This window comes from Canis lupus, chromosome 12 (assembly GCF_011100685.1).
Source record: "Canis lupus familiaris isolate Mischka breed German Shepherd chromosome 12, alternate assembly UU_Cfam_GSD_1.0, whole genome shotgun sequence".
In the NCBI taxonomy this organism is placed as follows: domain Eukaryota; kingdom Metazoa; phylum Chordata; class Mammalia; order Carnivora; family Canidae; genus Canis; species Canis lupus.
The window spans coordinates 5,970,310-5,995,705 of NC_049233.1; the positions used below are offsets into that span (position 1 = coordinate 5,970,310).

Here is a 25,396-nt window from a genome sequence, read left to right on the forward strand (position 1 = left end):
TCCCTCTGCCTGTGTCTCTGCCTCTCTCTCTCTGTCTCTCATTAATAAATAAATAAAATATTTTTAAAAAATCCTTGGGAAAGCAGCATTAATTGAGTGCCAGCCATGTGCCTGGCCCCAAGCTGGCACTTTCACTGGGCACGGCTCATTCTCCGGTGACCCTACTGGGCAGGTATCAGGCTCCCCTTTGTACAAATAAGCCCAGAGAGGGCAAGGGAGTTGCCAAAGGTCACACAGCTACAGGGTGAGAGAAGAGGGAAGACAGATGGCAGCCTGGGGCCATCAGGCTCCCAGCTCCTCCCCTGCCCCATTGCCAAATCAATGAGCCACAAAGTACCGTGGGGGTTCAAGAAGGAGAGGGCACATCTGGGAAGGGTTCCTGGAGGAGGTAGTAACTCGAATTGTACCTTGCAGGGTATGAACCGATTTTTGTGGCCCAGGTGCCCAAGTTTCTTCGAATGTTGCCATCAAAATAGAGAAGTGGGGGGTGCCTGGGGGGCTCAGTGGGTTAAGCGCCTGCTTTCAGCTTGGGTCATGGTCCCAAAATCCTGAGATCAAGCCCCGCATTGGGCTCCCTGCTCCATGGGGTGCCGGCTTCTCCCTCTGCCTCTCTCTCTTTCTCTGTCTCTCATGAGTAAATAAATAAAATCTTTTAAAAAGTGAAAATAAAAAATACAATACAATACAATAAAATGGAGAAATGGGCCCTCTGCTTACTGGCTCCACGTCATATCTCCTCTCTGGCTGTCCCCCCTTCCCCAGGCAGGCAGAGATCTGGGAGCTGTGGGGGAAGCTGAGGCAGGAGGAGCCCCAGCTGGCAGGCAACCTGGAGGGCTTTCTGGCCAGGATGACCAGCCGCCTGCAGGAGGCCCGGGCTGACAAAGAGGTCCTGGAGCTGACGCTGAGGAAGTGAGTGGGGCTCGGGGGGGCCTCACCCACCTGGTGTCTGGCACAGAGTATGTGCTCTTTACATTTTAGCTAAACGGGAATTGAATTCCCTCAGCTCGGGGCTTAGGGGTGGGATATGGTGACAGCAGGAAGTGGGGCAGAGTGATGGGGCGAGTGGGACCATGTGACAGGGCCGGGGAACCAGTATCTTGATGATGGTTACAGGAGTCGGCGTGTCGGGATCAAGGTGACCAATGTCAAGGGTGTACGGGTCAGGGGCCATTGTCGGGATGACTGTCCTCAGGGTGACAGGGGTCAGTGATCACTGGCGGAGCGAGGCGAGCAGCGAGATGGACTCCACACCCAGGCCCAGAGCGGCCCTGCCCGCAGCAGGGTCCCCGGGTGCTCACGGGCTGCCCGGCTCCCCCTCGCACCCCTTCCAGGCGGCACTCCGACCACCATCGGGAGGTCCAGCAGCTCTATGAGGAGATGGAGCAGCAGATCCGCCGGGAGCAGCGGCAGCTGCAGGCTGAGGTGACCTCCCCTGGCAGCGCCCCATCCTGGGCTCCTCCGGGCTGATGCTGGCCAGTGCGGGGGGGGGGGGGGGCGGGCAGCTCCTCTCACCCCCGCATCCTCAGGGAGATGTGCTGGGAGTGCTGGGCCTCGCCCGGCCCTCCCGGCCCTGCCCACCAGGTCTCACTCTCCTCGCCTCAATCTTGTTGCCACAATCTCGGCCGGAGCCAGAGAAGTGGTCGTGAGAGGCGTCCCCGTACCCCGGGCCGGGTGCGGGTGCGGGTGCGGGTGGAGTGTGGGGAGGGCTGGGCGTCAGCAGGCCGCGGGGGCTGAGACCTGTCTGCTCCCAGAGCGACTCCCGCGGCCTGGCCTTCAGCTCCCAGATGCAGGAGGCCCTGGAGGCCAAGGAGCGTGAATGTCAACGGCTCACGGACGGCCAGAGGGAGGTGAGTGCCAGCGCCTCCCCGGGAGCCCAGATTCTGAGGAGTCACACATTCTGACACCCCGCTTCTCAGACTTCAAGGGGGTGGCTAGGCCCGAGAGTGGCTCCCTTTGCCGAGATGAGGTCAGGTAGTGCAGAGGGGCCACTGGAAAGGTCCAGGTTCAAATCCCTGCTGTTCCCATTAGGAGCCAGGCAAATCTGAGGCAATGACTTTGTTGCTTTTTTTTTTTTTTTTTTAAAGATTTTATTTATTTATTCATGAGAGACACAGGGTGGGGGGGTGGGGGCAGGCAGAGACACAGGCAGAGGGAGAAGCAGGCTCCATGCAGGGAGCCCAATGCGGGACTGGATCCCAGGACTCCAGGACCACACCCTGGGCTGAAGGCAGGTGCCAAACCGCTGAGCCACCCAGAGATCGATCCCCTGAAGCAATAACTTTGGCCTGAGTTTCTCCATCTATAAAATGGGACTAACCACATCTACTGCATCTCCTAGGCCAGTTGTGTCAAATGAGGTGATAAATAGGAAAGCACTCTGAAACAGAAAGTCACTGGGCTAACATGAGGTCACAGTGTTAGAGAGGCTGAGTGATAGGGTGGCATTCAACTCTTATGTCCGCTGACAGCTGAGTCACCTGGGGTAGGTTTGTAACCTCTCTGAGCCTTGGTTTCCAAATCAGAAAAATGGAGATCAGAACTCTTGCCCTAGAGGGCTGCTGGGATGACTAAAGATACCATATCTGAGGGCCTAGCATGGTTCCTGGCACACAGGAGGTGCTTTTCACATCACAATTGTTACTGACTCTGAATCTGACCTAGCTCCCTGCTACCCTGACACCCCAGATCTCGTAGCCCATAGTCACTTCCAGTTGGCATCGCAGCTAGGTGTTTGGGTCTGAGATCCTGCTCCCCCCACCATCTCTTCCTTTCTCAACTCCCAGACCACTGACCTTAGTAAAATCACCTTCTGATGGAACCAGGACAACCACCTTTCCTTCAGCGCTGGGCGAGGTTCCCAGAGCATTTTCCACTGTCGCCTCGCCTGGCTCTGTTATCTGGTCTCACCTTCCCAACATGGGCTGATTTCCAGATGCCTCTGCAGCAGCTGCTCCTTAGAAATTGAGGCAGGCCCCTTCAGCCAAGGGAAGAGTTTGGACTTTCCAAAATGGGGCCAGTTTGTCCTGTCCCCCGTAGATGTGAAGCCTCTCCTCTGAAGTCATTCATTCCTTCACCTGACAATTCTTACGGCATGCCTACTAGTGCCTGGCACTGCTCTAGGGTCCTGAGGAACATGATAGACACAACCCCCTGCCCACAGAGTGATAGCCTTAGTCAGGAAGATGGATGATAAGCAAAATAAGCAAATAAAATCTATAACATCCTGGAGGCTGGAGAGTGAAAGTGCTAAGGAGAATGAAGGGAAGCAAGGAAGGAGAGTAGAAGGGTTTTGACAAGAGGGTCCAGGAAGGCCTCCCTGAGTTGATGGCATTGGAGTAAAGGCCTGAAGGAGATGAGGCATGAGCCGTGTGATACCTGGGGAAGGGCAGTCCAGGCGGTGAGAATAGTGAGTTCAAAGGCCCTGAGGTAGGTGCGTGCCATGAATATCCAGGGAGCAGCAAGGAGACCGGTGTGCTGGAGCAGACAGTGGGAGGGGAGAGGAGTGGGAGAGGAGGGCAGAGACCTCACAGGGCGGGAGGGACTGTGCAGGCACTGGATGCCACTGTGAAGGCTTCACTTTCTCTTCTGAGTGCTCAAGCAGCCCCCCATCTCTGAGTATGTGACTTGCTGTGGCTCAGGAGCTCCCTGTGGACCACTTGGGGTTCAGAGACAAGCAACCATTGCGGAGCTCTGAGCAGAGGAGAGTGTGATCCAATCTACGTTTCGGGTCCTTGTGGTGCTGGCCGTTTGTGTTTCTTACACAGTCCCTCTGTCCTCCCTGCCCAGCATTTCAAGTGTCTCTCCTGGACGGGAGGTCACGGAGCTAATCAGGCCAACAAGGGGTAACCACGCCCCGCCCCCACCAACCCTCAACCCTTTGTTTAAGCTGGGTCTCCAGGAGCCTGGAGTCTGTGCTCCACAGTGGCTTTGGGAGGCTGCTTGTCGCCCTGGAGGGCCCCGGGGCTTCTCTCCTCCTCACCCTCCACCTCCCGCAGCTGGAGGCCCAGCTCCACCGCCTCAGCAGCACACACCAGGAGGCCTGCTCTGAGAACCAGCAGCTGCGGGAGACCGAGCATGACCTGGCTGGGCGGCTGGAGGAGGTGCAGGGGCAGCTGCAGGTGACCAGGGGGCATCTGAACGCCGCCAGGGGCCGCGTGTCCTGGCAGATGGAGGAGGAACCAAGGCAAGTAGCTGCCATCCGTGGGCTAAGGTGGGTACCAGGGCTTCCTAAAGGTAGGGAGGGAAGCTCTGGGTTCTCTGAAGCCCTGGTTCAGCACCCAGAACACATGCAGAGTTTCCCTTCTTAAACCTCACGACAATCCTGCAAGGCCACCTTCTCCTGCCCATTTCTCAGACAGGGAAACTAAGGCACCAAGAAGGGAAAGTCATGTGCCCAAGTTCACACAACTTGGATACACACACACACACTGCTAGTATAGTAATGGATCCCAGAAAGCCACTCACTCTACCTGTTAGAGCTCAGAGGAGTGGGATGGGCCAGAATGGTCAGGGAAGACTTCCTGGAGAAGGTGAGGCTTCATATAGGCCCTGAGAGATGGGCAGGATTGGACAAGGGGGAGGCATGGGGCGCATGCAGGGTGGGGACCACCTGAGGAGAGACTGGGGGTTGGGGTCAGCTGTGAGGTGTTACCGATGGGGAGAGGTTCCCCTGACCTCAGCTTCCTAAACCCTTCCTAGTGTCCCCCGAGCAGGTGAGGAGAAGGCTTCAGATGCCCAGGCAGTCCCCTCTGAGGAGGCTCCCCTGCCCGGACTGTTTGGGGAGGAGGATGACTGGGACCAGCTCCTGAGCAGCTTCAACACCTCCTCGCGCAGAGCTCTGCAGCTCTCCTGGAGCCCACCTCCCACCCCAAGGACCCCCGTGGGCCCCCAGACACCCCGAGTTGTCAGGCAGATCTCCATCTCAGAGCCACGTGCTTTGCCGTTTGGTCAGGAGCCACCTTCAGATCTGGAAGGGGCTCCAAGGGGCCCTGCTGGGGCGCCCTCTGGAGCCAAGGAAGTGAAAGGAGTGGGCGCAGATGGGCAGGATGACAGTCCAGAGCAGCCCATCCAGTCTCGCAGCCCGGAACCTCAGGAGGAGTCAGGGTCTGGCCCTGAGGCCCTCTCCCTCCGGAGTTTCCAAGGGACCACCACTGGGGAGTCAGGGAGCCTGGTGGCAGCTGCACTCAAAGTGCTCATTCCTTTGGAGGATGCACCTCCTCCTCTGGTGACCTGTCCTCCTCCCCAGGCCCCAGCTGGGCCCAGTGAACAGCTGCAGGCCTCATACCCAGGTGACAAGAGCCCGGGGCCCGGGCCTATCCCAGACAAGCCGCCTAGGCAGACAGAGGCCCTCCATTGGGACCGGCAGGATCCTGGCTCTGAGCCAGGACTGGGGTCCCCAGGAGCTGAAGTCCTTATACCAGGGCTGGCTGGGCCCTCCCAGGATCCGGGACCTGTGGGTCAGGCTCCCTCAGAGGGGCTGGAGCGGGCCTGGTGCAGCCCTGGTGTGCAGGGAAGCCAGCCCGGGGGGCCAACAGAAGCTCAGGGCCAGGTCTTTGGGCCAGATGGGCTGTCTGGCCTCTCCCTTGAGCGTCTGGAAGAGCCCAGGGTGGAGGGAAGGAACCAGGTAGGCCGAGGAGGACAAGACCTCAGTTCAGAGCAGTCAGCTGGGGCTCACAGCCTGAAAACTGGGCATTCAGAAGCCCCCCCTCCTAGAACGGGGTCACCTCCCCTGGAGTCTCCCCTGGAGGGGGCTCAGCCTGGGGATAGAGCAGAGCCTCAGGAGCACCGGTGCAGCTCCCCCACCACAGTGGAGCTAGAAGCTCAGCCCATGCCCTCACCTCCAACTGCTCATACAGAAGAACAAGGCTCCCTTCGATCCAGGGAGCCAATGGCAGAGAACAGACTCGAAGAAGACCCAGGAAGTGAGCCCGGGGAGGCTGCGCTGAACCGGTCCCCGGAGTCCCCCGCGGCCAGCGAGCCTCTAGCCGACCCCGATTACCTCTTCCATGTCATCTTCCTGGGAGACTCCAACGTGGGCAAAACATCCTTCCTACACCTGCTGCACCAGAATTCCTTTGCCACCGGGCTGACAGCTACTGTGGGTAAGGGCTGACCTGGGGAGGGAGGCTGCAGAGGGAGGGGATGCCCGGGGAGACCCAGGGCCAATGAGCTGGAGGCAAGCCAGACAGATCCATCTCCCTGGGAAGCTGCAGGTTCTGTCCTGGCCACAGGCCCTGCATTAGACTTTATTTTATATGGGCACAATCTTACTATTTTACTAATTATCTCTAATTATAGGTAATTTGCTTTGCTGCATTGATCTGATTAGCTTATAATGTGCCGCACCAACAAAGCACCCTGCAATTTAGGGGCCAGAGCTGGTTGCCAGTGAAAACAAGCAAGTCTCCACCCACATGGCCCTGGGGGCAGGCCACTGCAGGGTGGGTGCCTCTTGCCTTTGCTCACAATTAGCCCCAGGCCAATGGGCCAAGCTCTGGCAGAGAGTTGCCCGGGGCAAGTTGAGTACTTTACACAGAATGTGTTTCTAGAGTAAGGTCAGTTAGGAGCTCAGATACCTGAGTTCAAATCCCATCTCTGCCACCCACTAGCAGTAAGGACTGGGAGAAATTATTTAACCCCTCTGAACTCTCAAACCCTCATCTGCATCATGCAGACTGCATAATGCAGGCAAGTGTACAGGCTCCCTAAAATAGGTGTAAGGATGAGTTCAGTTTGTACATGTCTTAGAATATCTGGCATGTGGTAAGTGCTCAATATTATTTTTATTACTATTATCATAAGCAAATATTTGATCATGTCTAATGCAGTGGCCCCTGCAAATGAAATATCCCCAAACACAAAGACTCCTCTACCTACAAATGTTGGGATCTGTGATCGCTTGGCATTGTACAGAGCCACGGAAATGCAAGCTCAAGAATGAAGAGGACACCCGCTTAGGCACAGAGATGGGGGGACCCATGTGTTTGTGCCAGGCAAAGTGCATGCTAACTGGGGACCAGCGCCAGACCAATGGGTAGATGACAGACTTCATGCAAAAGAGGCTTCAAGATGGGTTCTCAAATTTTTCTTTAAGAATCCTCACCTGGGGGAACCAGTTAAAAATTCAGTGTCTTGGGGACTAGAGAACTTGCAGCAGGCCTGGCCTGCTGTTGGGGAGGGTCACAGGGTCTGCGAGCCCACTGTTCTGAATCATCTGAGGTCCTGGTTACTGACCACCTACAATGCGCCAAGCATCTTCCGTGCCTCCTTCCTTTACAAAAGCCCTCCCTATATAACTGATCTGCCCCCATTATTATGTGATAAGAAGGTTCCACAAAATTCAATCAAGAAAAACACAGGTTGCATAATTGTAAAAAGACAGGGCAAGCCTGCACTCACTGCTAGTCGGCTGGGAGTCCCCGAGATCCAGGGGAGTGACCTGTGCCCGTCCCAGTGCCAGCTGCAGTTTGGTGCCTCCTGGTGGCTGTCATCCATCTGGCTTCACCATCAATGGGGACAATTCTGGCTTCCTCGGTCATGAACATTTCCACACCCAGCGTCACCTCCTCTGTTTCCTCCCCTTCTCTCAGAAGATGAGAACTCTAGCCTGCTGGCATTTGAGAACAGGGCTGGGTGGAGCACCAGAGCCAGAGCCAATGGAGTTATATCTGAATGTGCATTTTTGCCAGGCTTTTCCATATCCCCATTTTACAGATGAGGGAAACAGATCATAGAAGACCTGGTCAGGTTTCCTGCCCTCGCTGGGGCCCAAAGTTCATACCCATGGTCTCCTGCTTTCAGAGCACATGCCCCACCCTAGAAATTCTGCTGTGTTCTGGGTTCAGCGTGACTCTGCCCCTGGGGCCGCTCATGTAAAATAGCAGATTCCTTGGGAAGGAGATAACTGTTATATTCTTAGCGATTTATGTGGTTAAGTTATAACACGTTTTGGGGACATATGGGAGCCACGTGGGTGGATTGAGGAGGGGATGGGCAGGTTGGTGGGAGTAATGGTGGAGTTAGGAAATGCAAGGAATACTTGTTAAAGACGTTCATAGATTACATGGTGGGCATTCAAGCCAGGCTGGATATCATCACCAGGGGTTGGGTTAGATAATCTCAGAGGTTCCTGCAGACCCTGGGCTTCCTAGGACAAGGATTCCTAAGGTAAAAGAGCAGTAAAGAGAAGCGGATGCTACAGACTTCTGCTTTGCCATTTTGCTGAGTCAGGTTCCCCAGGCTGCCACTTCCTGCGGAGAGCATGGGCGGGGGAACAAGGTTTCAGCCCCCACCAGGGACAGCTGCAGAGACTTTGAGAAAAGTCTCCACCAGCTCAGGGCTGGTATGAGGAGGCACGCCTTTCCAGAGCTGGCACAGGGCGTGCAGTGGGCTCCATAGCTTCAGGGCTCCCTTAGGAAAAGGAGTGGGGATGGGAAAGAAGTCCCTCTCCATCACTCCCTACTCTGCCTGAATTCCTTGGGGGTTGGCAGAAAGGTGTACCCCAAAAGTTTCTAAACCTTCCTGGGATTTCACTAATCCCTTTATATTTGCAGAGACAGGAAGGGTCCAGAAGCATGACCACAGCGAGGGGTGGGGCTGTGAAATTGGAAGGGCTGTGGCTCAGGGAGATGAGAATAAGACTGAAAATGATCACCTCCCAAGCACCCCTGGGCCAAACCTCAAACGTGATCATTCAATCCTCCCAATCTTTCTGCAATGTGGAGCTTTTATTTTCTTTATTATTGTGATATTCTTTTTTACAGGTAGTTTTTAAATTTATTTTTATTTATTTTAAAATAAGCTCTATACCCAAGGTAGGACTTGAACTCATGGCTCTGAGGTCAAGAGTCACGTGCTCAACTGACTGAGCCAGCCAGGTACCCCAATGTGGGTCTTTTTTAATTGTCACCTGGCAAAGAGGGAAGGGAGGCTCAAAGAGGTAAAGTGACTTACCTGAGGTCACGCAGCCAATAGAGCAGCAGAGGATGGGCAGCTCACAGCCCCATCGGTCATCCCTGAAACCAGTGCTCCTTCTTCCCTCTGAGGCTGCCTGTTTCTACCCCACTGTGTGGTTGTTGGGGGAAGATCCATGCTATACTTAGGAATGAAACAGAGAGTATTATAAAAATAAAACAGTGAAACTGATTTTCCTGAGGGACCTGAAGAATAAACATTGCTGTACGGTTGGGAAGACAGATATGTTCATAGAAGCCAAGACAATGCAAGGTGCCTCAAATTGGCACCGACCATCCGGGTGTGGGAGTGCAGTGGGCGAGGCAGTCAGGAAGGGTTTCTTGGAGGATTCAGGCTCTTGAGTATGGATGGGATTTGGAGAGCTGAGGGGAAGCTCAGCAGCCAGAGGAGCTGGTGTTGGGGACAGGTGTATCCTGGGGCAGGTTTGGGCTGGAAGCCCTGGATGGTAACTTGGCAGCAGGCCCAACACCCCTGTGTGTGTCCTAGGAGTGGATTTTCGGGTCAAAACTCTGCTGGTGGACAACAAGTGCTTCGTGCTGCAGCTTTGGGACACAGCTGGTCAGGAGAGGTAAGGGGCCCTGTCTCCGTTAGTGGCGTCGGGGCCCTGCGCTGAGCCCAAGGTGAAGAGGGGTGGAGGGCAGCCTGACCTTGACAACTCCAACTCAGGCAAGAGGTGATCAAGTATAAAAAAGCCATCCAGCTCCTAAGCATTTAGGAGGTTGGGAAAGCAGAGATGAGTCAAGCTTCTGTGGGCTCACAGAGGGGGCAGCAGACCCAGAGGCCCCCCCCGCCCTTGGCCTCGCAGGACAGCTGTGAAGGCCATTCCAACATGGCCCTCGGGGGACAGCTTGGCCGATCTCCAGGCCTTCTGAAAATGCTGGCCTGCCACTTTCCAGTGAGGCAGGAGTGATCAACGTGCAAAAGGCACACCCTTAACCCAGCAGTTCTGCTTCCAGAAATTCATTGTGCTGGTGAACTCACACATGACTGTAATACCAGCATGTCCATCGCAACATCGTCTGTGCTGGGAGCACCAGGAACAGCCTAAACATGAGGACTGGTGGGCCAGAGAATAAGTCAGGGTCTGGCTACACAGTCCATAGAATATTATGAAGCCACCAAAAAAAAAAAGACTGAGGACTCTGTCTGTGTGCCAGCGGGGAAACACCTGCAAGATGTTATATTAACTGGAAAAAGCAAAGCAGATGAGTGTTTTGCCCCCTATTTGTGTTTAACAGGGAAGAGAGGTGTACGTATGTGAAGGTGCGTATGTACACGGCGTGCATGTACGCATACATATATTTGTATATATTCATAAAATACCTCTGGAAACTGGTAACCCTGGCTGCCTCTGGGGAGGGAGACTGAGTGGTGGGGGCCGGGGGACGTGGGGACAGACTTTTCCCTGGGTACCCTTCTGTACCTTTTGAAACTTGAACCATGAGAACTGCTACCTTTTCAACAATCACTACGCTGCAAGAAGGAAAACGTCTGCACACTGTCTTCGGGAAGCAGTTAGGAGCAGGAAAGCTTCATTCTCCCACCTTGCAGCTGAAGTAGCTAAGGCCCAGAGGGGCCAGGGTGAGGGGGCGGCCCACCAGGCCTGGCCTCATGCAGACTGTCTGGGCAGGTATCACAGCATGACTCGGCAGCTGCTCCGCAAAGCCGACGGCGTGGTCCTCATGTACGACATCACCTCCCAGGAGAGCTTCGCCCACGTGCGCTACTGGCTGAACTGTCTCCAGGTAAGCAGCCACCTTAGCCACCTGCAGATGGCTGTTGGGCTTGGCCCCAGCTTTGGGAGTCAAGAGGGAACTTGTACCCTGCCCACGCCCTCTTTTCTCCCAGGATTACGAATGATACCACGGACATGTGGGTGATGTGACCCACTGAGGACATGGGGCTGGATGAGCTGGGAGCATAGTCATATGAAGAAACCACAACCACGTAGTACAGCCTCCAAAACAAACTACTTCCTTTATCTCTTGAACATTCCTTTCCTATATATAGCAGCTCTGCAATGTCTTCTTAACACCTGGGGATAATGCAAGGCTAGTACTACTCTAGGTGATAATTCCTCTGTCCACACATGTCTAGTTCTCTCCCCCATGTACTTAATTGTTCCATATATACTGAAATTCTGCAGTATGTACTAGCACTGCAGAGGGGTATGATGAAAGACATGTGTCTTCTCTCTGGAAGTTTCTAGTCCAGCTGAAGAGAAGTAGGATAAGGTCTAGTCCGGCAAAAGAAGTAGGATAAGGTACTATACGGGGGTGGCCAGGCTCTGGGTCTGACAGGACCTCGGTTTGAATCCCAGCTACCCTGCCCCGACTCTATCATCTTGGACAAATAACTTCTCTGAACTTCCATCTTCCCACTTTTCTCATACAGTTGTTAGGATTAATAGGTACAGTTGCCGTTAGAACAACACCGGGTATATTGTAAGTGCTCAGGAAGCAGAAGCTAGTGGTAGTAGTACTCATGAAACAATCAGGAAGTGAGCCAAGCCAGCCCATGTAATCAAGTGCTGGGCTGTTTGGCACAGGCAAGAAGAGAGGGTTGTGGGCAGGAACAATCCTGGAAGGCTTCCTGGGGGAGGTACCTTGGGGGCTGGCCTTGGGAAATGGGTGAATGTTTGCAGGCAGCAAGAAGGGGCATGTTCACTCTAGACTGAAGGGAAGATGTCGTGGGTGGGGTAAAGGTGTGGAGTGAGTGTTACAGGGAAAGGCCGGGGCAGGGGCCGGGGGCAGGGTTGGGTGTGCACACTGTCAGCTTCCTGGAGGGCAGGGCCAAATCCTCCCAGGGCCTGGCACACCACAGCAGAAACCCAACATGTGTGGCTAAGGGAATGTATTCTATGTGCAGGAATCAGGGCCCAACGGGGTGGCCATCCTTCTTCTGGGAAACAAGACGGACCGTGAGGAGGAGCGGCAGGTGCCCATAGAGGCCGGCCAGCAACTGGCCCAGGTGAGCACCTGGCCATCAGTCCCCCACCCAGCCTGGCCTGGACAGAACCCTCCCTGGAGGGACATGAAGAGGTCACCCTGGCCTGGGCCACTGAGAAGGACCCATTGCCCATCCCTGCCCCTACCCCTGCCCTGCCAGAGGCCGGGTCAGAGTGGACAGCAGCCCGGTCTCCTCTGCCTCCCACCCACCCTGTTCTTAGACTGAAACATGCAACCAGCGGGTCTGACTTTGGCTCTCAGATGGACTTAGCAGATCCCTACACAACATTCTGACCTATATAAAAATATCTTCAGAGTAAAAAAAAAAAAAAGTTTTAAGAGCTTCACTTAAAATTCCCAATCAAATCTTAATTTTCCCTCTGGTCTCTAATTAACATAACATTCCTTCTAATTTATTCTATCTTAAGACTCCAATTCTTCCCTGGCAAGATTGCATCAAAAGTCCCACCACCAGACAGTGGATACTATTTATTTATGAACAGAAGTTGACCACATTCCAGAAACTCCAGAGAATAATAAAGAAGGGAAAAAGCTCCCAGCCCCTGCCCGCCCCCCACCACAACCCCCCTTGGCATTTCCATATTGTATTTCTTTCCCCTTCTCCCCTCCTTTCTCAGAATCATGAGCTCATCACCATGGCTCCTGGTTGGCGCAGGAATCGCCCCCCTTAAATGTAGTGGCTCATCTCTTTGACATAGTAATTCCTCCTCTAGCAATTTATCCTAAGGAAAGAATCAGAAATAATAATCCCTACGAGAATAGCATAATGGATACCCACATATAATGTATAATCAAGCGTGTTTATATGAGGATGTTCTTTACAGTATTATTTATAAGAACAAACATTTGGCAGGAGTTGGTGGTTAAGTTGTGGAGGTTCATGTGAGAGGCCACCATTTGCCATTAAGAATCCTGTCCCAGAAAAATATTTGAGGGCGTGGAGGAAGTGTCTACAATGTAATGTGAAGTCAGAAGAGCAGCTGCAAGTCCCAGCTTAGGTTGAGTTGAACCCTGGGAGGTTGCTGACATTCGACTGGGTCCTGCCGGAGCAGCCAGTTCATAGGATTGACTCCACCAGCACGATGGCATTTAGCCCACTCACCCCCAGGGGGTCATATAAAACGGAATAGAAATATATATCAAACACTACCTAACACGAGTGGTTTATATTTTGCTTTTGCACTTTTTGAAGGCTGTATTTTCCAATAGTTCCCTGCCCTCAGCTGAATATTTTTGAAATCAAAAAACATAACTAGAGGACTCAGCGGTTGAGCACCTGCCTTTGGCTCAGACCGTGATCCTGGGGTCCTGGGATCGAGTCCCACATTGGGCTCCCTACAGGGAGCCTGCTTCTCCCTCTGCCTGTGTCTCTGCCTCTCTCTCTGTGTGTCTCTCATGAATAAATAAATAAAATCTTTTTTTAAAAAACCACATAACTAATAGTTTAAAATGTCCCCAAGGACATTTCTCCAATTTGGGACACAGGCTTTCCATCGTCACTCAGGGTGTGGGCTGTGGAATGTCTCTGGGGTGGCATCTTTGACACGGTGGCCAGCCAGGGTGGAGGTGCAGGGGGCAAGGAGCCGAGGGCCGGGGGCCAGGCTGCCTCACCCATCGAGGGTGGCCTAGGGACACCCTGGGTGGGATTCTTTGATGGCCAGGCCATGGGCATTTCTGCCAGGATGCTCAGTGGGCTCTCCCGGGGGTCTGTCTGCAGGAGCTGGGGGTCTCCTTTGGAGAGTGCAGTGCTGCCCTAGGTCACAACATCCTGGAGCCCGTGGTGAATCTGGCTCGGTGAGTTCCACCCCGATGCTCACCCCCTGAGTCCCCTGGGCAGCCTCCAGATCCCGCCTGTGGGAAGGGAAGACCCACTCTGAGGAAGCATCATGAAACTGTAAAGCTCACCCTCTGGGGAAGGGGAGAGAGCACTCTGTGGAGAGTCTGAGTCCAGCTCTACTAGTTCCATTGCTCTGCTCACCTTCTCAAAGTCTCCTGCACCCTTTCGAGCTTTAGCTTACTTTCTCGCTTACCCAGTGCAGTGGGCCTGAGAGGGTCACCTTCCTGCTCTCAACCTTCCAGTAACTTCCACTAGATTGACTTATTTATTTTTGACAGTTTTTATTTTTATTTGTTTACTTAAGTAATCTCTACACCCAATGTGGGGCTCACACTCATGACCCCTGAGATCGCAAGTTGCATGTGCTTCCTACTGAGCCAGCCAGGTGCTCCAACTTCCGCTAGATTTAGAATAAAATCCAAATGCCTCCAAACGGCCTTTGTCGTCTCTGGGGCCTCCCCCGTCCCTGTGTGCACACGTGCAAGCACACACATGCACATTTACTCACTCAGCCTCTGCCACTCAGAGGGGCCCTCCCTGACCACTCTCTGTCCCACCACTATTCTGGATCCCTGTCCCCTATTCGTGTCCTTCAAAGCCCTTCTCGACATATTGTAAGGACACAGGCATTTGTCTGTTTCTCTGTTCCCTGGTTGCTGTGAGCCTCCTGCCCTAGGCGGTAGCTCCAGGAAGGTGGGGCCATGTCTGTTGGGTCCAGCTCCCCTCCCTCTACACCCAGGGCCTGGCACCTACTAGGTGCCCCCAAAATGAAGGAAATGAGTAAGGCAGAAGGGGTCCCCGGCCCGATCATCTGGAAGCCCCTTATCTGACAAAGTAGCCCAGGTGCCACGTGGAATGCAGTGCAAGGCAGAGCAGATGAGAGAGAGGGGGCTTCGGGGGGCACAATCCCCCAGCCCCACAGAGGATCAGGTGATGCCCTGGGTTAGACACCTGCTCAACAGCTTCCCTCAGCTTCCCTCCTTCAAAAGCCCGAGTTCCTGAATGTGGCTTCCAGGCCCCCAGGGCTCTGAACCCCTATTGCCTCTAAGGCTCATTTATGGCCAATTTGGTCTTTGGGCTTCGCATCATTCAGCGCAGTGGTCCGCACACAGTAAATATATCGTGAGTGAATGAATGAACGAATGAATGAACTTCTTTGATTTCCCTAAGCTCTCTCTTGACACTGAGCCTTTGCCCTCAGCCGGAAACAAACCCCCCTTTTCTGCTAGGGTCCCTTGTCCTCTGCTCAGCCTCAGCTCTGACGCAGCCTCGGCTCTGACACTGCCTCCTTCCTCCCTAAACCCTTCGGGGACCCGGTGTGCGGTCCCTCCATGTCCTTCCTTATTCCTGGTTCTGACGGCCTCTTCTCCTGTCCGTTTCCTCACTTCTCAAGGCGAGGACATGCTGGCTTCGTGGTCTCGTTCAGTGTCCCTTGCACAGTGGAGAGGCACACAGTAGGCTGGAAAGAAAGCTAGGAAGGCCACAGAAGGCCAGAGTCTCCGTGGCCCCATTTTCCTGGTGCCACGTGGAATGCAGTGCAGGGCAGAGCAGATGGGAGAGGGGGCTTCGGGGGGCACAATCCCCCAGCCCCACAGAGGCACCCACAGGCCCCTCCGTGCTGCCCCCCGAAGGTGAGACAGAGGGCTGATGTCTCCTGTTGTCATACAGGTCACTCAAGATGCAGGAGGACCGCCTGAAGGACTCGCTGGTGGAGGTGGCCCCTAAGAGGTCACAGAAGAGAGCTGGCTGTTGCTTCTGACCATCTGGCCCAGCCAGGGTAGGACGCCCACCCCTTGGGCTTCCTGTTCCTCAGCTCCTGTCCCACCTGCCCAGATGCAGCAGTGACACAGATGGCCAGCTTGAAAGTTCAGGAAGATCTCCCTCAGGTCAAGACTTGGATCCCAGGGCAGGGGCTGCATGGACACTGCTGCTCTTGCACTCTGAAGAAGGATTTGACGGGGGTGGGGGTTGGTTGTTCATGGTGAAAACCCTCTCAAGAAAGGAAAAGTCTAGAAAAATGAATTAAGGAAAACATACCATATCATTGGCCACACATCTCTGTGTGGTAAAATTATAGGGTGAATATGTGGGGGAGTCATTTCCTTTTTTATAAGTATTTGTATTTCTCTATCTTTGGCAAAGCTTGGGTATTCCTTATATAGTCAAAAATAAAAATAAATGCAGAGAGGAGGGAAAGAAACTTTCCGAGGAGCTTGCTTTGGGGGCTGATGACTAATTGATACAACCTGTTAATTACAAAATACTCTTTATTAAGCAGTCCCACTGTTGTATGCCTGCCAAAACCGGTGAACCTTGTCTCACTCTCCATCTGTGTGCGAGCATCAAGTTTCTTCCGAGCAGAATCCGATTCCCAGGGAAGAGCAATGTTCTGATGCTCCCTGGCAGGCCCTACTCCCCGTGTGTCCCTGAGCCCCAACCCCATTCCGTTTCCCCAAGACCTGTCTCGCAGGGGTCATATTCGGGGATCCCACCCCTTGCTCCAATGCCACAGCGTCCCCTGGTGCAGCCTTCTGCCCTGAGGTGGGCTGGCGGGGTCTGGGGAGCAGTGGAGAAGCTGGATTCAGATCACTCAGAGGCTCCTCTTTGGAGCTTTTGTTGAAGTTCCAAAGTGGCTGCAGATTATAAACCAGGCCGGGGTCCTCAGTGCCATTGAGGAGTCTGCTTGGAAAGTCTTGGGGAGTTGACCCCTCAGTGTTGGACAATCTGTCATGTCAGTTTGCTGCAACTGCTGTCCTTGTCATCGTACATCGCAATGATGCTCGCCACATCCCGCAATCCAGTGTGTGCGGGACGCTGAGCTTGTAATGATTACTTTGTAATCGTTCAGTACTGGTGAACCAGAGAGGGTGGGAGGTAGAAGACAGAGCCTTCCTACAGGCTTAATCAGTCTCCAATCTTGGCTCTGTCCCTCTGCTCAGTTCCGGAAGGGATGCCTGGGATGCCTCTGCAGCAGTGAGCTGTTTGTCGTTCGAGGCATATAAGTGCATGTCGGGTGACACTTGACAAGAGGCAAGGTGGAAAAGATTCCGGCATCAGAAGCCACCAAAGTTTGCCTCAGCTGCCCTAACGGACCTCATCCAGCCTCTGGATATTATGCAGGATGATTTTGTGATACAGCCAGTTCTCACTGATTCTTACCTCCAATGTCTTCTCCCTGCTGCCATCCTCTTTCTCAACTCACAAGCCTCTTCCTGCTCTGAACAGTTATTAGGCTATAGTAGATTCCAGGAAAGACAGACAAGGAGAGGTGGCCACGGGTGAGGGTGGGGGGGCAGGTCCTACTGTTGCTAATGGCTCTCTCTGGGACCTGGGGACCCGGCAGGCATGGACAACTCTGTCCTGTAGGCCAGCCGGTTAATGAGGCAGGTAAGCAGGGTGTGATTCCTGGGGGAGCCAGCACAGCAGATAGAGGCCCTGTCCTTTGGGGGACCTGGTATAGAAGTGGCCTTGGGGCCTGCCCCTCCCATCTCAGCTCTCCCCCAGCTGCAGGCGGCCAGCTCAGGGTCCCTAGAGGTGGGATGCTAGAAAGGACCGCACACCTGCCCAGGACTATCTCTTGGCTTTCTCTGGCAAGATCTAGCTGCGGAGGAGCCTTTCCTGGTGTCAGAGGGCTCCAAGTCAGCAAGCAGAGCCCAGGAACCTCAGAGCAGCACAAGGCACATGTGGAGAGCAGCAGGAGGGACTCAAGGTAGATTTCAGAGTGAACTTGCAGGCAAGTGGTGAGTTCTCAGGGCATGTCTGCTAAGGGGGCTCGGGTCACACCTTAGCTTGAGACTGATTAAGAAGAGGCAGGACTGGGCTGATGGGACTCAGGATGCAGAGAGAGAAGGGGAGGGCAGGGGGAGACAATGGAGCCTGGACAGAGATGTTCGGGAAGAGAGCTGTTCAGAACTGGGGGTGGGCAGAAGCAAGACAGCCATGGTGTACAAAGTACCTACTTCGTGCCAGGCACTATTCCGGCACTTAACTTGTACTGCCCCATTTAATCCCCACATCTGCCCTGTGAGATGGGGCTTGTGGTTATCCCCACTTTACAGATGAGGAAAATGAGGCACAGAGTAGCTGGACCACAGTCAACACAGCTAGCAAGTGGTGCAGTGGAATTTTGAACCCAGGCTCCGGCAGCCACAAGCTTCACCACAAAATCATGGTAGTTAGAGGAGGGTATTGACACTTAGATGGAACAGGGCCCAGGTCCCTGGACCCTTTCTTTTCCTCCCCTCCCCTCCACTCATGTCATCTGCAGGCAGGCCTGGGCCAGGTAGAAGGGGGAAAAAAAGATTTACAGATGCTGAGAGAATGACTAGGATTAGGACCCCACAGGCTGTTGTGTTTGCTGTTGGCTCAGGGTAAATACTCAGGAAATATTTATTTATTGAGTTAATGGGCAAGTCTCTCCCCAAGAAAGCTAGGGATGCTGGCCTGGTCTGTAGGGTGGCAGGTGGAGACACTGGCTAACTCTGGGATGTCTAGACCCCGTTTCCCAGCCTGACTCCTAGCAATCGGGGACTCTCCATGTCTTCAGCATGTAGGATGGTGTGGGGGTGAGGAGGAAGCTGGGGTGCAGCGCTGCCCCTGACCCTGCCAGGTAACCAGCACACAGCCATAGACGGCAGTCATTCCCAAGCTGGTGTGCCCTGCAGAGTCCTCTGGGATCTTTCAAAAAACACCAAAGCCCAGCCCAACTAAATCCCGTCCCTGGGATGGGACCCATGGATTAGTATTTTTGCAACTCCCCAGGTGATCCCACTGTGCAGAAAAATTTGGGAACCCCTGGCAGGGGCTTCATGCCTTCTCAAAGCCCCTGCATATCCACTTCCTTACTTGAACCTCAAATTAATATCTGCCTGTTTCATAGGCAGGCAAGGTTTTTGTTAAAAAATATATAAATATATAAATATAAATATATATAGGTGCCTGGGTAGCTCAGTCAGTTGAGCATCCAGCTCTGGATTTCGGCTCAGATCTTGATCTCGGGACCATGAGATCAAGCCTGCACTGGGCTCTGCACTCAGCAGGGAGTCTGCTTCTCTCCCTCCCCTTCTGCCCCTCCCTCAACCCTCCAAATAAATAAGTAAAATCTAAAAAGTGCATTTGGTGTGTACACACCGTCCCCAAGCACTCCCTGCAGAAATCGTAGAAATAAAGAGATTATAAAGAGGAAAATGAAAATGACCTGAACCTCACCCTTTTGTAGCAGTTACTGATGACATCTATTTTTATTGTATTTTCTTCCTTCTTCAAAGTTGAGGAAGCTGAGGTAGGGAACCTGGGTAACTTTCCCAAAGTCACGGGGCTACAAAGTAGCAGAGTCAGGATTCGAACCCGGGGTGCTGACCCGGCCTGTCCCGCCAAGCTGTTGTGCGGTCTCAAGTGATTACCGCCCGCCAAGGGGCACCCACTGGACGCGGGGGGCTGAGAAAGGTGGGGGGCTCTACGGGGAAAAAGGAAGCTGGTTTGGACACGTGTCCTTGTGTGTCTGGGGCAGGAGGATGCAGCCCGGGCTGGAGCCCAATGCCACGTCCGCCGCGGGGCTCGCGGCCACACCCGAGCCACTGTTGCGACTCGTCCTCGCCGGGGCCTGTGGCCTCGTCCTGCTGGTGGGGCTGCTGGCCAACGGGCTCATGCTGCTGGTGGTGGGCCGCGGCCCGGGCGCCTCCCGGCCGCTCCTTGTCCTGACCAACAGCCTCATGGTGAACATCACGCTGTCTGACCTGCTCTTCCTGGCCTGCGTGGTGCCCGTGCTGCTGCTGAGCTTCCTGCGGCCTGACTGGTGGCTGGGCCCTGTCGTCTGCACCACCAGCCAGGCCACCAACAATGCCACCATGTTCTGTACCTTCTACAGCATGGTGGCCACGGCTTTGCTGCGCCATGTGGCCGTGGCCCGGCCTGATGTGGCCCTCCCCTCTGGCAGGGGCGCCCGCCTGCTGCTCTGTGGGGCCATGTGGGTCCTGGGCCTCACTGTGTCATTGCCCAACTGGCTGTTCCAAAGGGTGGTTGTGGAGGAGGGGGCCGCAGGGGCCCGGGCCTGCCTCTTGCTCCTGAGCCCGGCCCAGACCTCCTGCTACTTCACCCTGCTGGGAGCCCTGGCCTTCCTGCCTTGTATGTTGGGGCTCGGCTGCTCTTTCAGCCACGTGGGCTGGCTCCTGTGGACACAGCCTCGTGGCCCCATTGGGGAGAGCATCCTGGAGCACCAGGAGAACACAGGGTTCATCCTTGTGGTGCTGGTGGTCTTCGTGCTGATGTGGGGGCCCTGCTCCGTGCTGGGCTATGTGGCAGCTGTGGGTGGCCTGCCTGCCACGCCAGTGGCTTTCGTGGCATCCAGCCTCTGCACCATCCTGGCCTACTCCAATTGTGCCGTCAGCCCTGTCCTCTGCTTCTACCTGTCCCGCCCCTTCCAGGCGGGGCTCAGGGATCTCTTCCGCAGGCCAAGGGCAGCCAGGCACCCTGGGCGTGTGGGTGGGGCCAGTGTGCTGCTGGAGAGCATCCGGGACAGGGCCCCAGGAGGCCTATGGGGTCTGGCTGGGGTCTGAGAAGATAGGCTGATGGGAGACAGGGCTGAGAGTCAAGAGAAGTGGGAAGCCCTTTAGTGACATTAGAGCATGTCCCCTCCATTTCTCCAGTGGGGAGACTGAGATCCAGAGCAGGCAGGTGGCCCAGCAAAGGTGACACTAGGTTGATGTTCCCATTCCACTTTGGGACTCAGATACTATAGGCTTTACCATTTACCATTTTCTTGTTATATGGCCTTGAAAAAGTCTCTTACCCTCTCTCTGACTCTGTTCTCTCATTTAGAAAATGGGTAATGATTATACCATGTTCATGGGGTTGTTGTAAAGAGAAACTCAACACATGTAACACATATAACATGCTTAGAGGAATGCCTGGTGCTTCCTAAGTGCATATGAGTGTTGGTCATTATTATTACTATCATCATCGTTTTATTAATTCAGGGGCATTTCAGGTGAGTGGACGTGAGGTCAGTCAAGGGACTTCCAAAGGCAGAGAAGTGGGTAGAGGAACAATCCGGAGAATGACAGCCTGGGGTCTTTAGTCCTGAAGGCCTGGGGAGTGAGTGGGGGGTGTAGAGGGAAGGAGACAACTGCAGCCAGGGTAGAGGCCCAGAGGCCAGGAGAGTCTTTCAGGAACCTCTCCCTTCTTTGCCTGCCCTCCCCTAGCTCAGTCACACACACCTCTCTGCCCAAGAAGGGAACACAAAGCCACCCTTGGAGCTGTGACGTTCTGAATGCCCTCCTTTTTTCTCTGTGGTTTCTCTTCTCAATGTGGTGGGCCCCTTCCTTCTTTCCAGAGAAACTGAAGGTCTCCACCTCTCCTACTCCATCTTCTCTGAGAAGCTCCCAAACTCCAAGCCCTCCCCCTGGCCTCCTGGGAGCAGGCCTCAGACTTCTGTGTTAGCTGGGGAGCCCAGGAGATTGTCTTAAGTCCCAAGATAACCTGTTCTGCTTGGTAACAGTGTTACAGCTACACACACACACACACACACACACACACACACACACACACACAGTCTCCATGGTCAAAAAGTTTTGGAAACACTGTATTGAACAAAATTAAATTGGTCTCTGCTGCAGGACTTATCAGAGCCTTGAATACACCAAAGACCACTGGGATTTCTCTGAGAGGAGCTCGGAGTAGGCAGTTTCCCAAAATCCACACTAGAGAACCAGTGTTCTGTGGAACACACCTTCAGAAATAACCCAGGAGAGAAACTAGTGTTAAGCACAGTGAAGATGCACCCAGCCCCCTGAGGCAGAAGCTCTGGAGACTTGATTCCCCTGCCAGGTGGGCATCTCCCCTCGACACATTCCCCAAGGCGCCCAGGGAGAGGCAAAATGGGTCACTGGTTATGGGAATTTCCTTCTTCCCAAGCTATGACCCCACCCGGTTCTCACTCAAAGCGTATCGGAATGCGAGTCAGAGGGGTATCTAATTATAGGGACAGCCATGAATCAGCTCTAATTTACTATAAAATAATAAGAAGTAAATAAGTCTCAAACTTTGGTATAATTAGTCTCAGATTTCTTGTGATGTGCAGTTTGGGACTGGCTGGCTGGAGGGCTAATCTGACAGTAAGGTGGCCTAGAGGGAGAAGTCCCCTTTCCCTGTGATCCTGGACTCTGCCGGCCACAGGGATTTATATATGGAGAGGGACAGGGAGGAGAAACATGGTGTTGTCGTGCTCCTCAAGTGCACCCTGTGCGTGTCACATAACTCGTGTGGGCTTATCTATAGGTCCCACAGTTCGTCCACACAACAGTCCTGCAAGGGAAGGGCAGTAGTTCCATCCCACACAGGAGCAGTAACTTACCCTGGGCAGATGGCCTGTGAGTCGTCCAGGCTGTTCCAGAAGCGCCCCTTTGGTGCCCAAAGACCCTGGCTCCTCCCATGGGCTTAGCAGCAGTAGCCCAGGGTTGAAAGATTTCCTTGCTCACTGCTCCAGAGCAGGGGTCACCCTCTGAGGGTGCAACCGTGCGTGAATCAGTGTCTCCAAACGGAGCAGGGCCTGGCGCAAGTGCTCAGTAAATACTTGTTGAGGGATGAGTCAATGAGTGATCAAATGCAATAAAGTGACCCACTTGTTTTCGAGAGTAATCTGATCATGTTACTCACCTCTTTCATCTCCAGCTGGCTCTGTTTCACTCAGTAATGCTGAAGCCCTTACCATGGCCTACAAGGCCCCATGCATTCTGGATTCTTCACACCTCCCGACTCTCATCTCCTTTTTTTTTTTTTTAAGGATTTTATTTATTTATTCATGAGAGACACACACAGAGAGAAAGGAGAGGCAGAGACACAGGCAGAGGCAGAAGCAGGCTCCATGCAGGGAGCCCGATGTGGGACTCGATCCTGGGACTCCAGGATCATGCCCTGGGCCGAAGGCAGGTGCTAAACTGCTGAGCCACCCAGGTGTCCCCCTACTCTCATCTCCTGAACTATCCCCCCACTTAACACAGTTCCAACCACATAAGCCTCCCTACTGTCCTTTACACGAAGTATGCTCCTACCTCAGGGTCTTTGCACTTGTCTTTCCCTTCTACTTGGAGCCCTCCTGCCTTGGATACCAGTGTGCCTCCTTCTGCCATTTCCTTAGAGCTCATATCAACTTTCACTTCCTCAGAGAGGCCCTCCCTGATCTTGTGCCTGGTGGAGCTCAGTTGGTTAAGTGTCTGCCTTTAACTCAGGTCATGATCCCAGGGTCCTGGGATTGAGCCCTGCACAAGGCTCCCTGCTCAGTGGAGAGCCTGCTTCTCCCACTCCCTTTGCTCCTCCTCCTGCTTGTGCATGCTGTCAAATAAATTAAAAAAAAATTTTTTTTAAATCACCCTGTCCATCTCCAGTCCCTTATTCTCTGTTGTCTTTGTAACTTTTTTTTTTGTCTTTGTAACTCTTATCACCGCCTGAAATTAGGTTATCTACCTATTTGTTTATATGCTTACTGGGTGTTTCCCTGTCCTATTTGTGTTTGTTGTAAGCTTCATGTGGAGACAGGCCTGCGTTTTGTTCATTGCTGCATCCTGAGCGCCCAGCACAGATCCTGGCACATTGTAGTTGCTCAGGAAATCCTTATTGTACAAAACAATGGGAGAGGGAGAGAGAGAGAGAGAGAGGAGAACCTGGACCCTGTCAAACAGCAATATATTTCTATTTTTCACAGCAGAAAAGAAAACAAGGAACTTTACTAAAAGAACCAAATTTACTTCAGTTTAAGGCAAATTCCACACAGAGACTGTCTCAGAGACGGGTACAGGACCAGACAGTGTAGAAACACCACCATCATGCATGACAGGAAGGGAAGCGGTGTGGGACAGCAGACAGGGCGGGGGCCTGGTCTCCACCCAGGCATGGGATGTGTAGTGGGCTGAAGAGCCCCATGCTGCAGGAGGGGCTGGCATGCATGACTTGCTCCCTGTGGGGGTAAGGGCTGGGCAGCTCTGCAGGCCCAGGGGTGCCATCACCCTTCTCACCTTCCCCACAGCAGGGGCAGGGGCTCCGGCTCAGACACCAGAACCCAAGGCTGAAGGACCAGGGTGGATCTGAGGTGACAGGATGGAACAGGGTGACCCTAAGGGCCAAGACGGCCTGGGGTGAGGGGTCACACTGCTGGGGAGTGGGATGCGGGAAGCTGGGCATGGCATGAATGGACCCTAGGGACACCAGAGCGGAAGGTAAACCTGGGACTATCTGGTCAATCCTCTTGCCCTACTTCTGAGTCCCAGAAGGCAGAAGGGCCTTGCCTGGGCTCCCCCAGGCAGGGGCTAGATGCAGGGCTCGAACCCAGGACTCTTAGCTCCGATCCCTAGGGGCAGTGTGAGAGTGCTGGGGCAGGACTGCTCCTTCCAAGGCATCCAGGGCGGCAGCAGAGGACGGGGCTCGGAGGGCCCTGGGCAGCCATGGCAGAAGGAGGGGATCCCTGGAGCCAGGAGTCAACTATAGAGGTGCCTGTGGGCCCACACCCAGGAGACACTTGTGGATCTATGTATCTAAAACCAGCGTCATTCCAGAAAGGACTCTGTGCCCGTAAAGCCTCCATTCCTCACCCATCATGTGGCCTGTGGCCTACCATCACAGCCTCCTCTTCACAAGTCTGCAGGGCTCCCATGGCATGCAAGTATCCCTGGGAGGGGTCACACGTTCAGGCGTCCCTGCAAGCCCATCAGCCCCGCAGGGTTCACTGGAAACAGGGACGGGGTAGATACTGGGGTGGGAGGTCAGGGGCCAGGTGTAGGAGTAGACACCACAGGAGGAGGGGAGAGACTAGAGCCCTGGAGGAGAGAGGCCCAGCTCAGGCTTCAGGGCTGTCTAGGAACAGATGAGATTGCCCAGTTGGGCTGGGGGGAGGACCCCAATCCTCCAGACTGTTAACACCTTCCTGGCTGGGCTAGAACCAGGTGTCCAGGGGAAACGAGAAAGGCAGGGGCCCGGAACCTCACCTCCACCACCTGTACCCTCCAATTCCCTGGGTACGGGCCATGAGGCCAGGAAAGCAGAGAGGAGTCTTCAGAGGCCCCGTCCCCCGCCGGCCTCCCAGGCACACACGTTACAAAGGCTAGGCATGGCATAGTGTGAGGGGGTCTGGGGGCCCCGCCTATGCTGCCACGGGCCTCCCCAGGCCCCAGCGCCTGCCACAGGTCAGGGGGCCTCGGGAAGAGCGCTCAGATGTGTGTGTGCAGGGGGGAGGCCGGGGGCGTGTGGGCTGGGGACTGTGGGGGCGAGGGCTCTGGGGCCGCGGGCGGGGGGCGCGGGCGGATGCCCTGTGACTTCATGTAGGACACCAGCTGGTCAGGAATCTCGGCCAGCACATCGCGGGCCAGGCGCGCCATGCTCAGCACGTGGTTGCCAGTGCGGTCCACGTAGTCCCTGAAGGGCACGAACTGCCAGAGGAAGGCAGGTCAGGCAGGGTCTCCGGCGGGAGCTGAGGAGGGGGGCCCCCCAGTCTCCAGGCCTGGGACCCCGCCCCACTCCACCCCAGCCTCTTCTCTCCCCTCTCAACACCTCCTCCTGCTGGTGAGTTCTGAAGGGCTAGTCTGTGCGCCCAGCAGATGCCTCCTGAGCGCCTATCCCAGGCCAGGGTACA

The 25,396-nt window shown here is 54.4% G+C and overlaps 2 protein-coding genes and 1 pseudogene across 11 annotated transcripts in view; 2 read left to right on the forward strand and 1 right to left on the reverse strand.

Annotated features, from left to right (window-relative positions):
• The window catches only part of RAB44 (RAB44, member RAS oncogene family), a 35,956-nt gene extending 19,977 nt beyond the window's left edge, over positions 1 to 15,979 (forward strand). For 4 of the 5 annotated variants that reach the window (XM_038553887.1, XM_038553888.1, XM_038553890.1 and 1 more), the window contains 10 exons: positions 763 to 909; positions 1,332 to 1,422; positions 1,752 to 1,847; positions 3,996 to 4,210; positions 4,699 to 6,101; positions 9,460 to 9,541; positions 10,604 to 10,718; positions 11,842 to 11,943; positions 13,660 to 13,736; positions 15,448 to 15,979. In XM_038553887.1, the coding sequence (XP_038409815.1) occupies positions 763 to 909; positions 1,332 to 1,422; positions 1,752 to 1,847; positions 3,996 to 4,210; positions 4,699 to 6,101; positions 9,460 to 9,541; positions 10,604 to 10,718; positions 11,842 to 11,943; positions 13,660 to 13,736; positions 15,448 to 15,538 (2,419 nt within the window). In that variant the 3' untranslated portion in view covers positions 15,539 to 15,979. The remainder of the gene's footprint in view (positions 1 to 762; positions 910 to 1,331; positions 1,423 to 1,751; positions 1,848 to 3,995; positions 4,211 to 4,698; positions 6,102 to 9,459; positions 9,542 to 10,603; positions 10,719 to 11,841; positions 11,944 to 13,659; positions 13,737 to 15,447) is intronic. The other variant, XM_038553889.1, reaches the window with a different exon arrangement.
• Positions 15,980 to 19,292: 3,313 nt separating this feature from the next.
• Positions 19,293 to 20,333, forward strand: LOC608496 (annotated as a pseudogene).
• A 3,163-nt stretch (positions 20,334 to 23,496) lies between these two features.
• CPNE5 (copine 5) overlaps positions 23,497 to 25,396 on the reverse strand; it is a 90,416-nt gene continuing 88,516 nt past the window's right edge. For 5 of the 6 annotated variants that reach the window (XM_038553892.1, XM_038553897.1, XM_038553895.1 and 2 more), the window contains one exon: positions 23,497 to 25,193. In XM_038553892.1, the coding sequence (XP_038409820.1) occupies positions 24,975 to 25,193 (219 nt within the window). In that variant the 3' untranslated portion in view covers positions 23,497 to 24,974. The remainder of the gene's footprint in view (positions 25,194 to 25,396) is intronic. The other variant, XM_038553893.1, reaches the window with a different exon arrangement.